Consider the following 13,912-nt stretch of genomic DNA (forward strand, 5'->3'; position numbering starts at 1 on the left):
TTACGTGATCAAGATGTAGGGCTCACGGCTGGTGTGGCCGGTCGACAGGGGATGCTTTTTCCTCCTGTGTACCTGATTCCACCTCTGGTGTTTCCAGGGGTCTGTGTTTGTCCAACTCTTTATTTTGTATTGCTTATAGGAGTTATGAGATTGATCACTGTTTCTTATCTTCACCTTTGATATATATAGCAATTAGATGAATCTACCCCTTTCCCAAGGTAAACGAAAACGTGTTACATACAAAAATGGAGGTAAGGAACAGTAAACTATTCCACAGTGATCCATATAACAAATCTAGACACTTTTATGAAAGTTATTTTGGCAAACAACTCTACCGTTCAAAGGTTTGAGAGGTCAAAGCCTGGCCATACATGAAGTTTTCAATATCGGAATACATATGCAGATTGAAATATGTGATTCCGGTTGAAAAGGTGAAAATAACGAACAGTGATCAATCTCATAATTCCTCTAAAGAATACAAAATGAAAAATAGGACAAGCACGGACCCGTGTACATACCAGTAGTGGAAACAGGTACTCAGGAAGAGTAAGTATCCTCTGTTGATCGGTCACACCCACTTTGAGCATGTTTAACTCATATTTACCACTGAACAAATCAAATAAAAGGTAATCAACCAAACAGGGACTTGAATGAATGACTATTTTATAAGACATGAACACACGAAAGAATCCGTAACAATACAATGATAATACGACTTGAAAATTCGAAGCGGAAACTCAAGGTCGAAACAATATGATAATGGTATGACTAGAAGGTTCAATGTCGAAACTCAAGGCTAAAACGAAGTGATAATAGTCGTACCCTAATTTAGCACTGAACATATCCTTTAATAGGAAATCAACGCTGAATCTTCTCCTTCATAAACCATGCCACGAGATGCATACAATAATCACAATAAATATGCGGCCTTATTTTCGGTCTCTAAGCACAGAAAAGAGAGAATGCTTTAAACAAGAATTTACTTTAATGTAGAAGTAATTTGAAACAAAATATTCTGACTGTTCTACATCAAGATACACCATTAGACATAACGAAGGTCTTCTGATCTGGGTCTGGGATAGAGATCTGTTTAAGGACCGTCTTCTTCCGATGAAGATTCTGATGAGCTGCTTGATGAGGGTCTTGACGAATCGTCTTTTTTCCCTTTAATCAGAGGACGTTCGAATCAGACAATTTTCTCGGGTGGACAAGGACTCGGAATACAGATATGATGCTTACAAGGACATGGGACGCAGCGGAGGACTTCTCTAAATTCATTAACACAAAAGTGTACTTAAATGATAGTAATGACTATTTAGAGGTATGATACTTACGCCGGCAATGCAAATCCGTCTTTGACCACTGTCCATCCACGCCACATGTTATAGTTGGTGTACCTGTCATGACGGTGTTCTGAAGACAAGAATACGTTCTTGTTGTCCCCTGGAGATTGTCACCTTTCGAGATCGTAGCTCGCGGTATTGTTGATGGTGGTCCACAAGACACTAGAAGTCAATGCTAATCAAAATCAGTTATTCTTTATGTTTCATTTCATTAGAATATTTGATACAGCGACTACAAGTAAAGGCAAAATAATACAGTAAAGGTATGAAAACTACCACTGTGCTAGCTGTTATTTCAACAACAGATATTTGCATTTTAAGAACACTACTTTATAACCTCACTGTGCGATTATAATGCAATGCTTATCTATTCATTTGGTATGACGACAACATAGAGCATAGTTGCTGTAAAAGAGGCATACACTTACGCCATAATCTAACACAAATACATATTGGAATTTTAATAAAATATACAAACGCCTGCAGTAAAGGTTCGTGCTTGACCATTGTCCGTCCGGACCACACGTGATCGTTGTGTTGCCTTCTGTACTTGTGTTTTTATTACAGAAATAAGTACGAGTGGCGCCCTCTACATTTTCTGCAGCAGAGATTGTGGCTCTTTCGATTTTAGGCGGTTCTCCACATATTGCTGTAACAGAATGAAATATGTTATTACAGGTCAAAAATACAAAGAAGGAATCTTTAATCCCCATATTTGTAACCTGGAGGTAAGAAGGAATTTCATTTTAATGTACGTATCATTCGGTAAATTCAAAGACTATATCCCATGTAAAGTAGACTATTTTACGCGAAAAGTACGGCCAGTGTCATTTTATGCTCATAAATGCTGATAATTACTGTTAGTGGACTGACTGCACTGTTAAGTTCTGCAAGATGTGTATTAAAAGCATTTTTTCATGATATGCATGCAAAGTGAAGATAACGAATAATGATCAATCTTATAACCCCCATATTGTTTTTGTAGAAGGGGAACTTCTAATCCAGTCTCAATGTAGGGGAATAAAAGCTTTTCTGTCCTCTTCTCATAGTATAACGGTATATGTCACAAAATTAGGTTGTTAATTGTTAATAGATGTAACATCGTCGATGTATCAAGTTGAACGCCACAGCAAGAAACTAAACATAAATCATTTAATCCAGCACGTGATAATGTTTTCCTGTTCAGCGTGACATGTCCACCAGCTACATGGAATGCTAAATACATGGAAGCACGTTTTAAAACGCCATGTATTTGTTCAAATCGCATCGTCAGAGGAATTTTTAAGCTTTCTAATGTTGATCTGCTATTCCGTTTGCATTGTTACAGCCCTAGGATTCTTTACACATTGATTTTGACTACGGATTACACCGTTGTTCTGATCAAGATATAGGACCCGTGGCGGGTTATTCCGGTTGACAGAGGATGTTTACTCTTCCTAGGCACCTGATCCTACCTCTGATATATCCAATGGTCCGTGTTTGTCCAAACTCTTAATTTTTATTCCTTAAAGGAGTTATGAGAATGATCACTGTTCGTTATTTTCACCTTTTCATTCAATAAGCATTCAAATATTGACTATTTACTCATCTTCTATCGTTACAGGAACATCTAAGGTTTCTAATACTGACTGTCTATTCAGTTGATATAGTTATGGGAACCTTTAAGCTTTCTAGCAATGATATATACTGAGACAGGCATCACTAAGCTTTCAAGCATTGACTATCTATTGAGGATAATACTTTTCTTATACTATTGCTTTTACATATGCTATTATGCTATGACAGTACAGAGTATACTTTGTGTGGACTGCAACAACTGCTTCAGTAACCGTTCAAATAACCAATAAATTAACGTTGTATATCTACAATGTCAAACAATGAAGCATCCCAGGTTGTAAAATCATCCAGCATCCCCAATGCATCTAAATATTTGATAAACTTATACAAACGTCTGCAGTAAAGGTCCGTGCTTGACCATCTTCCGTCAGGGCCACAGGTGATCGTTGTGTTGCCTTCTGTACTTGTGTTTTGATTACAGAGATAAGTACGAGTGGTGCCCTCCACATTTCCTCCAGCAGAGATGGTCGCTCCCTCAATTCTAGGTGGTTCTCCACATATTACTGAAAGTGAACGAAAAAGGGTATTATAGGTTAAAACTACACAGACGTGATCTGTAACCCAATCCCCCATGAAATGATTAAAGAGAAAATTTGAGTTTTAAATTTAGGATACTCGAAGAGCACGGGAAAATGTGAGCATCTTTAATTAGACCCAAATAATTTAACCCAAGTATAGCTACATGTAAGTATTTATTTAATATTAGAGAAAGTTATTTCATCGAGATTATTATTTCATTTCCAGTAAATATTTGGAGCTCTACATTTTACCTACAATATACAAGGCAGCAGCAAAGTTACATACCGGGTAAGGACTTAAAATATAAAATGGCGGTTTAGACTCGAATTGTGCGTAAAGATAATGCGTATACATAACATATCGAAAAATAAACTCTTAATTTCTTGTAGAATAAGTGTACAAAGAGTACATATTTGACGACTATGCAAGATGAACTTGATATACAACCGACAGTGTCACATAAGATAATGATTGCATTTTCGAATTTTGATTACAATGCCCTGCTTGACATATTTTTTTTCTTCATCTAAAATATTAAAAGGAAAGAAATGTCGGGAAACAACAAATGTGAACATCTTTGTTTAATTCCAACCATTTTATATATAAGGAGAACATTTAGTTTGCAAACGTTATTAAGACTTACGTACATGCGTATTAGATGTTTATTGACAATTGTGACCCAATGTTACAACGTTCTATTCTTAAAACCAGGGGTTTGGAAACATGAATAAGTAACCTATTCATAATTTGTTAGAATGGAACTTTCTAGAATTTTATAGCATAAAAAGACTGTAAATTTCGTGGTAAGTTGGGCTCTGTACAGTTACATTGTAATTTAAATTACTGAGGACTGGTTTAACAGCCAATTTTCACATTGCTATAAAAATGATCATTCTCATGCGAAAATTCAGTTCAGCAGTGGTCAACCTAAACTGCTTTTCGAACTTAGATTATCTTGCAATAATATTTTTTCATCGATATGCTTTACTGTAAATAATCGTCAATAGATTTTTAGATTCTTAAATTGAGTTATTGCTTTTTGCTGAATCATTGTAATTGTTATAACAAATATTGTCAGAGATATTGTTAACGATTTACTCGGTATTGGTGTTGTGGTGCTGGTTAGTGGTGTTGTTGGAGAGCTTGTATTGGGAGAAGGAGTTGTGCTACAGGTCTCGATGTTACACCTATCTTCTTCCATAGCTGAGACACATTTGTTGTCAATATTTTTAGGTGATGGATTGTCGCAAAGTCTTTGTCGGAATCGCAAACCAAATCCACAGGTTTGAGAGCACTGAGACCAAGGCCCCCAATTTCCATTAACTAAAATGAAAAAGATAAAAAAAAAACCGGGCTGTAATCGATATAGCTGATTCCATAAAGAGTTGATAATCGAGGAATGGCGAACCAATACCTCTGAAAACACTGGTGCCCAAGTATAGGAATATAATTATTCCCAGCTGATCGGTTACAACCAATATATGTCTTGGAGGATCTTTTAGTCAAAATCAGTATCAAAAATGCCAAACAAGTAGTATGGACCATACAATATAATATTTACCCTAACTAGCATTTCTCCAAAAAGATACAGATATTTTTAGATAGATAAATGAAAGGTGAAGATAACGAACAGTGATCAATCTCATAACTCCTACAAGCAAAACAAAATAGATAGTTGGGCAAACACGGACCCCAGGACACACCAGAGGTGGGATCAGGTGCCTAGGAGTAAGCATCCCCTGTCGACCGGTCACACCCGTCGTGAGTCCTATATCCTGTTCGGGTAAACGGAGTCATCCGCAGTCATAATCAGTGTGCCAAGAACGGCTTAACAATGGGTATGAAACACGTCAGACAGCACTTGACCCAATAATAGGATGTATTGACGAACTAGATTGTTATAACGACCATAGAATTTGCGAAATGCTGACTTCAATCGAGACTGTTGAAACCCCTGTACCATCAACTTGTTTGTCAGTAGCTTACCTCGATTTAAACACTAACTATACGCAGAACAAGCTCTTGCATATCGAATCAGTGGAGAAATATAAACACCATATGCAGGTGATGATGGAATATTGCTACATAAATATGGGAAGTTGACGATGGAGAAGCTGAAATCATCCCGTTTGTCATACAGCTAAGTTGTCAGTTTGCCGTTAATGTCTACTTTCAATAAAATATCTCAGTATAAAGCATAAGTGGACGACTCTGTGATGTCCTTTATTTGGAGCTCACAAGAATATATCAAATCGACATATGAATGAAAGTTATTATTGTTGGTAGACAAAACGTCATCGATATGTCGAAATGTCGAATTGAAGGCCAGAGGGAGATATTTTTTCTTCTCACGTAGAAGTTTTTGAATAAATTCTGCTTCGTATGAATATAGAAACAGGTCAGCTAACAAAGGAGCACAGTTCGTGCCCATGGGAATTTCAACAGACTTTTGGAAGACCTTATCACCAAAGACCACGGAGATATTGTCAATGAGGAACTCTAGCATATTTTTTATTTCAACTTCAGAGTACTTGTGCGTGGAATCAGAGTGGTGTTTAACAAAGTAAGTTTTTGAATGACTGAACACTAGATATGAATATTTCCGTTTTCCATTTTTGTTGAAGAAGCAACTGTCTATGATATCAAAAAATCTAGTCTTTAATTTACCGTGAGGAATGATCGTGTATAGTGTTGAAAAGTTATAGGTTTTAATGTTATTGATTTGGGAAAAATTCTGCGATTTCAAGTTAACTAAAAGTTCTTTAGAATTTTTTAGAATCCACATTTGATTAACACCACTTCTGGCATATGTAGTCGCACAGTAAGATTGAAGTTTCTCCTTCACAGCTGTTAATATTTTCGTGAAGAGCAAAGATATGGGGCTTGGTAGAGCACTTACTGGATCCAGCAATGTATCTTTGTTTGTAAGGGTTTTTATGTAGTTTAGGAATAAATAAAAATGAAAGTTAATAAATATGGATGTGTTTTTGATGGTATTGACGATTATAATTCACGATTTATCACAATAAGCAGATGATGTTAGATGTAGAAGCTACATCCGCACGTGATATACTGACTATTGAGCTCAATTAAAAGATGGAAACAATGAACTGGTGTTGTTTCCAGTGTTCTAATCACCATGGGTAACGCAATCTATATGCAGGAGTTTCCTGAAAATGAATTATGCAGATATTGGAAAAATTAGACCATCAACTTCATGATATGTCAAAGGACCAATATTGATAAATAAGTCAATCTGTGTTCACATGGTATATGTCGACAGATTCTGCGTAACTGCTAGAAGTCTTTTGAATTGTAGTTAGGCCATGGGAGAATTTCTCTTTTGGCCTTGATAATTTAAAGTTCCTGGTAAGTGTATTTGCTCTACTTTGAATGTTGCTGTTTTTATGAGATTTTTTTTAGATTGATCAATGTTCGTTTTTTATTCACTTTTACACATAAATATTTAATGGAACATTAAATTGTTCTATATTCTGAATTTTATACATTAATTAACATTTCCTTCAAATACCTCAATATCACTCTGTTACAAATTTTCCTATAAGTGCCCCTCTTTCCTTAACCAATCAGAAAGCAGTAATACGGTCACTTAAAGGTTTTCCATTTGTTTGAAAATAGGCAGAATTTTGTCAGCGACGTTTCTACACTTTTGATTGAAGATCAAAAAGTGCTACATATTCCATTCATAGTACAAACTACCTGTTCATGCTAAGATGTGTATTTAATCTGTGAATTTTGTGCCTTGTATTGTGAAAATTCAGCGCCTTTTACGGCGTGGGTACTTAAAACCACGCTTTGACAATAATAACGTGGGTAGCATGACGGCGTGTGGTCTAAAGTTGGCGGTACTGGGACTCTCATTTATTCAAGGTTTACGGGATTATATTGAATCTACAGAGGACAATTACAATTTACCTTTGTTACAAGATAACTTTTGTGTTTCCTTTTATACGGGAAGAGGATTAACACTTAATCGGCTGGTGAATACCCCGGAACTGTATAGTTTTCCTCAAGGACAAGATCTATGCTTTTTACAGATAAAGAGTAAGATTTATGTGATCACTCAAGGTCAGTTTCAGAGATCGGAACAGCTATTCATTCTTTTTCAAACTTTCTAATTTGGTAGTTGTTTCTTTTCATTGACGAAAACAAAAGTACGGTTTTAGTTTGCCGAGGCTATACTGAAGAAGTCATTGTTTGGTCCATTTATGTAAAGTGAAGAAGTCATGGTTGACATCGTACTCAGTTTCTGTGAAATGCTTAAATCGGTATTGAATAGAATTATAGTCTGCATAGTCTGCACAATAACATAAATTTTCTTTCGGAAACATTATTAACATACCGGTAAAGTAAAAAAAAAAGTAGAGGTCCAGGTATATATATGTATATATATATATATATATATATATATATATATATATATATATAAAGCACAGAAAATTTCACTTTATTTGGATACTCACTTCCGCCCCAATCCCGGGGTTGAACTCACGACCTGCGGAACCAAATATCCTAGCAGCGTGTAACCAACGCGCTAGACCGCTCGACCATCTAGGCAAGTCTAAAAAAAACTTGCTTTCAATGACGATGGAATTCTCGCCACGCTGTCACACGCTACACGGTCATTGAGAATGGAAATGGAATACAGTTATTTAACGTATACTTTAAGAGGATCATACATGATACACATTGCATTCAACGTATTTTATATATAAAGCACAGAAATAGCAATGAACTCTTAAATGAACATAACTGCCCTAAGTGAAGAAATATTTAATAAAGCATGATTATGATTATTCGGTATCTAGCCGGTTTTGTGTCACGCTGGTGACAAAAACATTTTTTGTCACGTTTATGGTCACTATTGTTATGATACATATTATTTTTTCCATTGTATACAATGGGCAAAATTTTGCTTGTTGATAATTTTTGATGATTACACTTAAGCATTGCTCTATCAGATGGGTTGCTTATTTATTACAAACAATGGCTCATAGATAGTATTTATTTATTAAATACTATGTTTTATCAAAAGCTTTTAAGCTAAAGACAGATGTTGCTTGTCTACTTAACCGATAACATCAGCACTTAACTTGCTTAATTGATAATAATAATTTGCAAATGTATGTAAGACTTAAATTTCATTTTATTTGATGTCTCGGTACCTTTCGTTTCAGTTAATGTCATTTGTGCAATATGTGCCCAAAAACAAAAAGAAATCCAGTGCTTGATAACGCTCCACCTGCACCAAAACGTGTGAAGGCAGTGATCCCTCACATGCACCAACCGGTGATAAATTACGAATTGTAAGCGGACGCAATTATTAGAAAACCCAATCATTACAAAGTTTTCCAACAACACCAAGTAACACCTTGGATGCAGATAGAGATATCCAATTCAATCAGTCTCCAACTGTCAGTGAAGACACTTCTTCACAACAATCCACCTCAGCAGCCACAGTGACACCTGTTGCAACAAGTCAACTATCAACTATCAACAACAGCTATGAATCTTGTCAGTCTAGTGTTCCTATTTCTCTTAATGATGGTATTCCTTTGGGTGCCAACATCCCCCTTACGATCAAACAAAACATTTGGTTTGATCAATTCATTGAATTTAGGACACTTTTGCCAAAGCACAAAGACCACACTGTATCAATTCATATAGAGCAAAATACATTAAGTTTTTTTAAATAGAAATGATTCCAAAGCACAATATCATATTTCCATTAACCAAGGGACTCCAGCCATTTTTTTTTTCAATTCATGGCCATCTACCTTGAAAAAAAAACCGTGATACTCCTCATTCACTAAAATATGGTTCAGTTAGCAGGGAAATTGCATCTAGCTACGGGGACGCTGTCTGGCGGCATTATGGCGACAATTTTTGCAAATTGCGACAATACAATCAACTCCCATGGCAGAGAACTCTTTCTGAACTGTTGGTTTCTGCATATACAATTCATCTTAGCAAGCAAACATTTCGCTCCACCGTTCGTCCCAAATCCTATGACAAACACCCCAAAGTGTGCTTTAATTTTAACAATGGCAAAAAAGATAGAGCCTACCCCTGTCCCTTCAACCATGTCTGCTTATCTTACAGAGAGCCACACCCTTGAACCAAGTGTAACACAAAACATTTGTCTTTTTGTTTGTCTTTTTTATTTCATTAATTTAAAACATGACATTTCTGATATATATAATCGTTGATAAACAACGTCTTATATTCCCCAATCTAAGACGTCATTGCTATTTCCCAAGAGGCTACACATGACGTCAAAAACGGTAAAAAAAAATCTGGCTTGGTTCACTAATACAGGGTGCATCCACCATTAGCAATTATGATGGCGAGTAAGCGACGTTCCATTGTCTAACAAATGGTCCGAATAGTTCTTTGAGGAATATTCTGCCATCTATCCAACAACACTCTTTCCAGTTCTTGTAGATTCTGCGGCTGCATACACGTCTACCAAACTCGTCTCAAATTTCTTCAATCGGATAAGGTCTGGAGACATGGCAGACTAATCAAGGACATTGATGATTTTTCTTTAAAAAAATTATCTGTCAATCTCGCAATATGTGCGCACGTATTGACATCATGAAAAAACTAATATGTTGCCTTGTCTATGCTGCTGTATCAATGGTGCCAACACAGGCTGCAGAATGTCATCTATATACCGTTGAGAAGTTACGATTCCGTGCAAAATGACCAATTGGGAGCAAACATTTGTATTAAACGAATCCCAAACACGACGATACTAACGCCAAATTTGTCCCATGACGTTTTGATGGTTGGGAACCTGTTCTACGGTGCATTGCCCAACCATCGCACTTGCTTTGCCATCATCAGCCAGCCGTAAACATATTCCATAAGTGACTTTGCCGTAAGAAGGCCTTTTAACGTTGTGTTGTTACCAATGGTCGACCAGATTTTGTGTGATCCCATTTTGGACTCTGTTTAGCGATAACATCGGTAAAGGGCTGCAAAATTTAGGCCTACGCTCAGCGCTTACGGTCTTTGAGAAGGGAAGGACTTTATCGTGCCACACTTGCTGTGTCACGGGGCCATTTAGTCGGCTCTTGCGACAAGCAAAGGATACTAAGGACCTATTCTATCCCGATCCCCACGGAACAAGAAAAAGGTGTTGCAGTTTTAAAGGCCGTTAGTATATATTCTTATCCTGCATGTATATGCGTTGTACTATCACCAGTCGCTATGGCTCAGTGGTCAAATTGTTCTGTATACATGTATAATCGGAAGTCGTGAGTTCAAGTCCCGTTCGTGTCATGGATACGTCAAATTAAAGAAGTAAAGATAGATGACGATTATCTTTTCACCAAATGGTCACCATTAAGAAATGAGGTCATGGGTCAATAGAATAGAACCTTAAAAACAAAAATTCCGTGTCGCGAAGGATTTGGTACATAAGAGAAACCTGTCTCTAACAGCCCGCAGAGCGAATCATAGGTCTAACTTTGTGACACTTCAACTATTACGTGCGAAATTTGAATTTCAGAGAGAAAAAATTGAATAGACTTAAAAGAAAGAAACAAATGCATAAATCCCTGTGATCAATCTCATAACTCCTATAAGCAATACAAAACAGATAGTTGCGCAAACACGGACCCCTGGACACACCAGAGGTGGAATCAGGTGCCTAGGAGGAGTAAGCATCCCCTATCGACCGGTCACACCCACCGTGAGCCCTATATCCTGATCAGGTAAACGGAGTTATCCGTAGTCAAAATCAGTGTGTCAATAATGGCCTACCAATCGGTATGAAACACGTCAGATAGCATTTGACCCAATGATAGAATGTATTGACGAACTGGATCGTTGTAACGACTTTGCGAATTGCTGACTTCAATCGAGACTGTTGGAACCCCTGTACCATCAACTTGTTTGTCAGTAGCTTGCCTCAATTTTAAAACTGGCCATACACAGAACAAGCTCTTACTCATTACATTATATTTCAGAAATTTAAATATTTTCTAAGGAAAGGTGTTTTGTAATTCATTATACAATGTACAATTTACGTATTAGTATGTGATAAGGAAGAGGAATATTACCACTTTCTCACTATCTATATAGATGTGATAGAAAAGCTACTACTAATATTTTACTCATATTACCTCCACCATTCTGACACTGGACACTTCTGACGTGAATTATCGCGAAGATACACATTACTTTTCCGAGTCTTTCCATCATGGGCTACTGGACCTACAACAACATTATTCCATGTTTTAATGGTTAATAACAGTTACTCTGAAACTACGGTAATGTTCATGAAACGTCCAAATGCATAATCGGAAACTGACCATGGGTTTCTTTGCATAATTGTACTGTGAAGTCTAGCGTTTTCAAGTTGGAAGAAAAGTTACATATTTGGAGACATTTTATATCCATCAGTAGTGCAAATTACATTCGATTCATTCTTCATGGAATTAGACATGTACATTTTAAACCAAATTGCAGAAATAAGCATCTATTGGGCTGATTTATTTAAGGTAAGTCCACCTTCTAGAATGATAGGTAAAATCTTTTATTTGATTGGTGATTCTTCAAATAATGTATCTTAGTAAGAAATAAAACTGATAAGATAAGTATGTTACGGTATCAATAAAACCTTTATCAATTAATACATTTGATAAATCTGACGTTGTTACCACCGTCAAAAAATTGCAATTTTCTTTAAACAACATTATCAAAATTTCACAAAAACTGGTTGTAACGATATGATAGTATTCATAACAATTTCATGAAACTTTCTTTAAACAAATGTACAAAATCTTGGTGAAAAATAAAGAAAATATATTGCATAATGGACTTGACAAATAATTTAATGAAAACATAGTTATTGCCTTTAGATTCAATATTTTGAAACATATAATTGATTATTCATATATAACTTAGACTTGAAATAAGACAATGAATTTTTAGGTGAAGGCGGAGCAACGATTGTTCATAACATTCTATGTAGAGCTCGATAAGATTCCCGTTCAAAACAAACGGAGTGAGGAAGATCTGTGTTGAGGACTTTAGTTTATCGCTGGCGATTTATAGAGATAATTTCAAATCAGAGTAAAAAAGGAGCTGGACGGCCATCAGTTATCACTGAAGAATTAATGTCAGCAGTGTTCGATTCGCTCGTTGGATCGAGCTCCTTGGATTCAAAAAGCTTCAACATCCACCGTACAGTCCGGACCTTGTCCCGGTGGACTTACATGTAGCTGTTTTACGTAAGATCAAAGGAGTTGTGAGGCAATAAATTCTGTGAATTCAGTGAAATGAAACAAGCTAATCTAAGATTTGTAACATCCCTGGATAGCAACTGGTACAAAAATGTAGATGAAAAATTGGCGGCTAAGCATGAAAATGCGTCCGTTTAAATGAAGAATATTTTGAAAACGAATAATTTTGACAGAAACATATAGCATTTGTGTTACGTGACAATAACGTCGAAACAATTATATTCGTTGTTCCGGGTCAATTGACAATTACAAATTCTTATGTTATGAAGTAGAAATTTATCATATTTGTTTCGTATGTGCTTGATTAAATTCTGGTGAAATTTCATAAATTTGTCAGGTTTTTTTTAAAGAAGTTAAGGGGAAATGTCTCAAAAATTGTCTTACAGCCCTCATTGATATTGCCAATGAGAAAATCCAGCATTTATTAAAGCTCTATATGTCATAGTAATTGGATATTATCGAATGGGGAAAAAGTCCAGACGAACCGTGTTATTCATCATATGTGATATTTTGGATAAAACAAATACTATAGAAAATCCAACACTTCTTAGCATTTCTAGGTCAATAAGGCGTATCGTTAACACGAATAAAGCGTATTGAATTTGATGCAACATGATTCTACAGCTGCTTCGACTACAGATCACCTACCTTTGTCTCTTACGTAGTTCCAGGTAAATCTAGGTCACAGAATCCACACAGGTACTCAGTTCCTTACACTATTTATACATTATCAAATCATCAAGATGTCAATCAGTGGGAAAGTCTCATTTCTGTAGCATCATCCAATTTGATTGGTAGATCGTATTCTTAGAACCAAAAGAATAGTAAAGATATGCTTGCTTCTGGACGGCAGCAAACGGTGTCACCAGACGTTAATCGGTTGTAGCAAGTTATGATGATTATCTAATGAGCTATTAATGTGTCATTAGTAGCAATTAGTACGTCTAACATTCATCAATTGACTACCCATTATAAATGAAGTTCTCGTTAAAGCCTTATTAACCTCTGAGATTCCTACATCATGCAGTAATTTTCAGTTACCACGAGAAACACAGTGATAGGTAAAATCTTCGACTCCTGGCAGCATGGCGGTGTCGCAACGTCGCATTAAACTTTTAAAACTCTGCCCTGTCAAAACTTGCATACTGGCGTCATGAG

General features: G+C 36.2%; 1 protein-coding gene across 1 annotated transcript; it reads right to left on the minus strand.

Moving 5' to 3' along the window:
- Window positions 1-990: 990 nt before the first annotated feature.
- LOC125673343 (sushi, von Willebrand factor type A, EGF and pentraxin domain-containing protein 1-like) lies at window positions 991-13,573 on the minus strand. The gene is made up of 7 exons (XM_056161016.1): window positions 13,403-13,573; window positions 11,633-11,723; window positions 4,578-4,802; window positions 3,293-3,463; window positions 1,822-1,992; window positions 1,335-1,505; window positions 991-1,164 (listed from the first exon to the last, which is right to left on the minus strand). The coding sequence occupies exons 2-7, from the start codon at window positions 11,709-11,711 to the stop codon at window positions 1,091-1,093; spliced, it is 891 nt and encodes a 296-aa protein (XP_056016991.1). The 5' UTR covers window positions 11,712-11,723; window positions 13,403-13,573; the 3' UTR covers window positions 991-1,090.
- Between the last annotated feature and the right edge of the window lie 339 nt (window positions 13,574-13,912).

This window comes from Ostrea edulis, chromosome 3 (assembly GCF_947568905.1).
Source record: "Ostrea edulis chromosome 3, xbOstEdul1.1, whole genome shotgun sequence".
NCBI lineage: Eukaryota > Metazoa > Mollusca > Bivalvia > Ostreida > Ostreidae > Ostrea > Ostrea edulis.

What these genes read in the sequence shown, in the direction of transcription:
- LOC125673343 (XM_056161016.1), bottom strand. Translation starts at nt 11,711, where the DNA reads ATGATGGAAAGACTCGGAAAAGTAATGTGTATCTTCGCGATAATTCAC. An exon ending in CCAGTGTCAGAATGGTGGAG is followed by an intron (nt 4,803 to 11,632) that starts GTAATATGAGTA and finishes TTTTCATTTTAG; the next exon opens with TTAATGGAAATTGGGGGCCT. An exon ending in CACGGACCTTTACTGCAGAC is followed by an intron (nt 1,993 to 3,292) that starts GTTTGTATAAGT and finishes ATTCTGTTACAG; the next exon opens with CAATATGTGGAGAACCGCCT.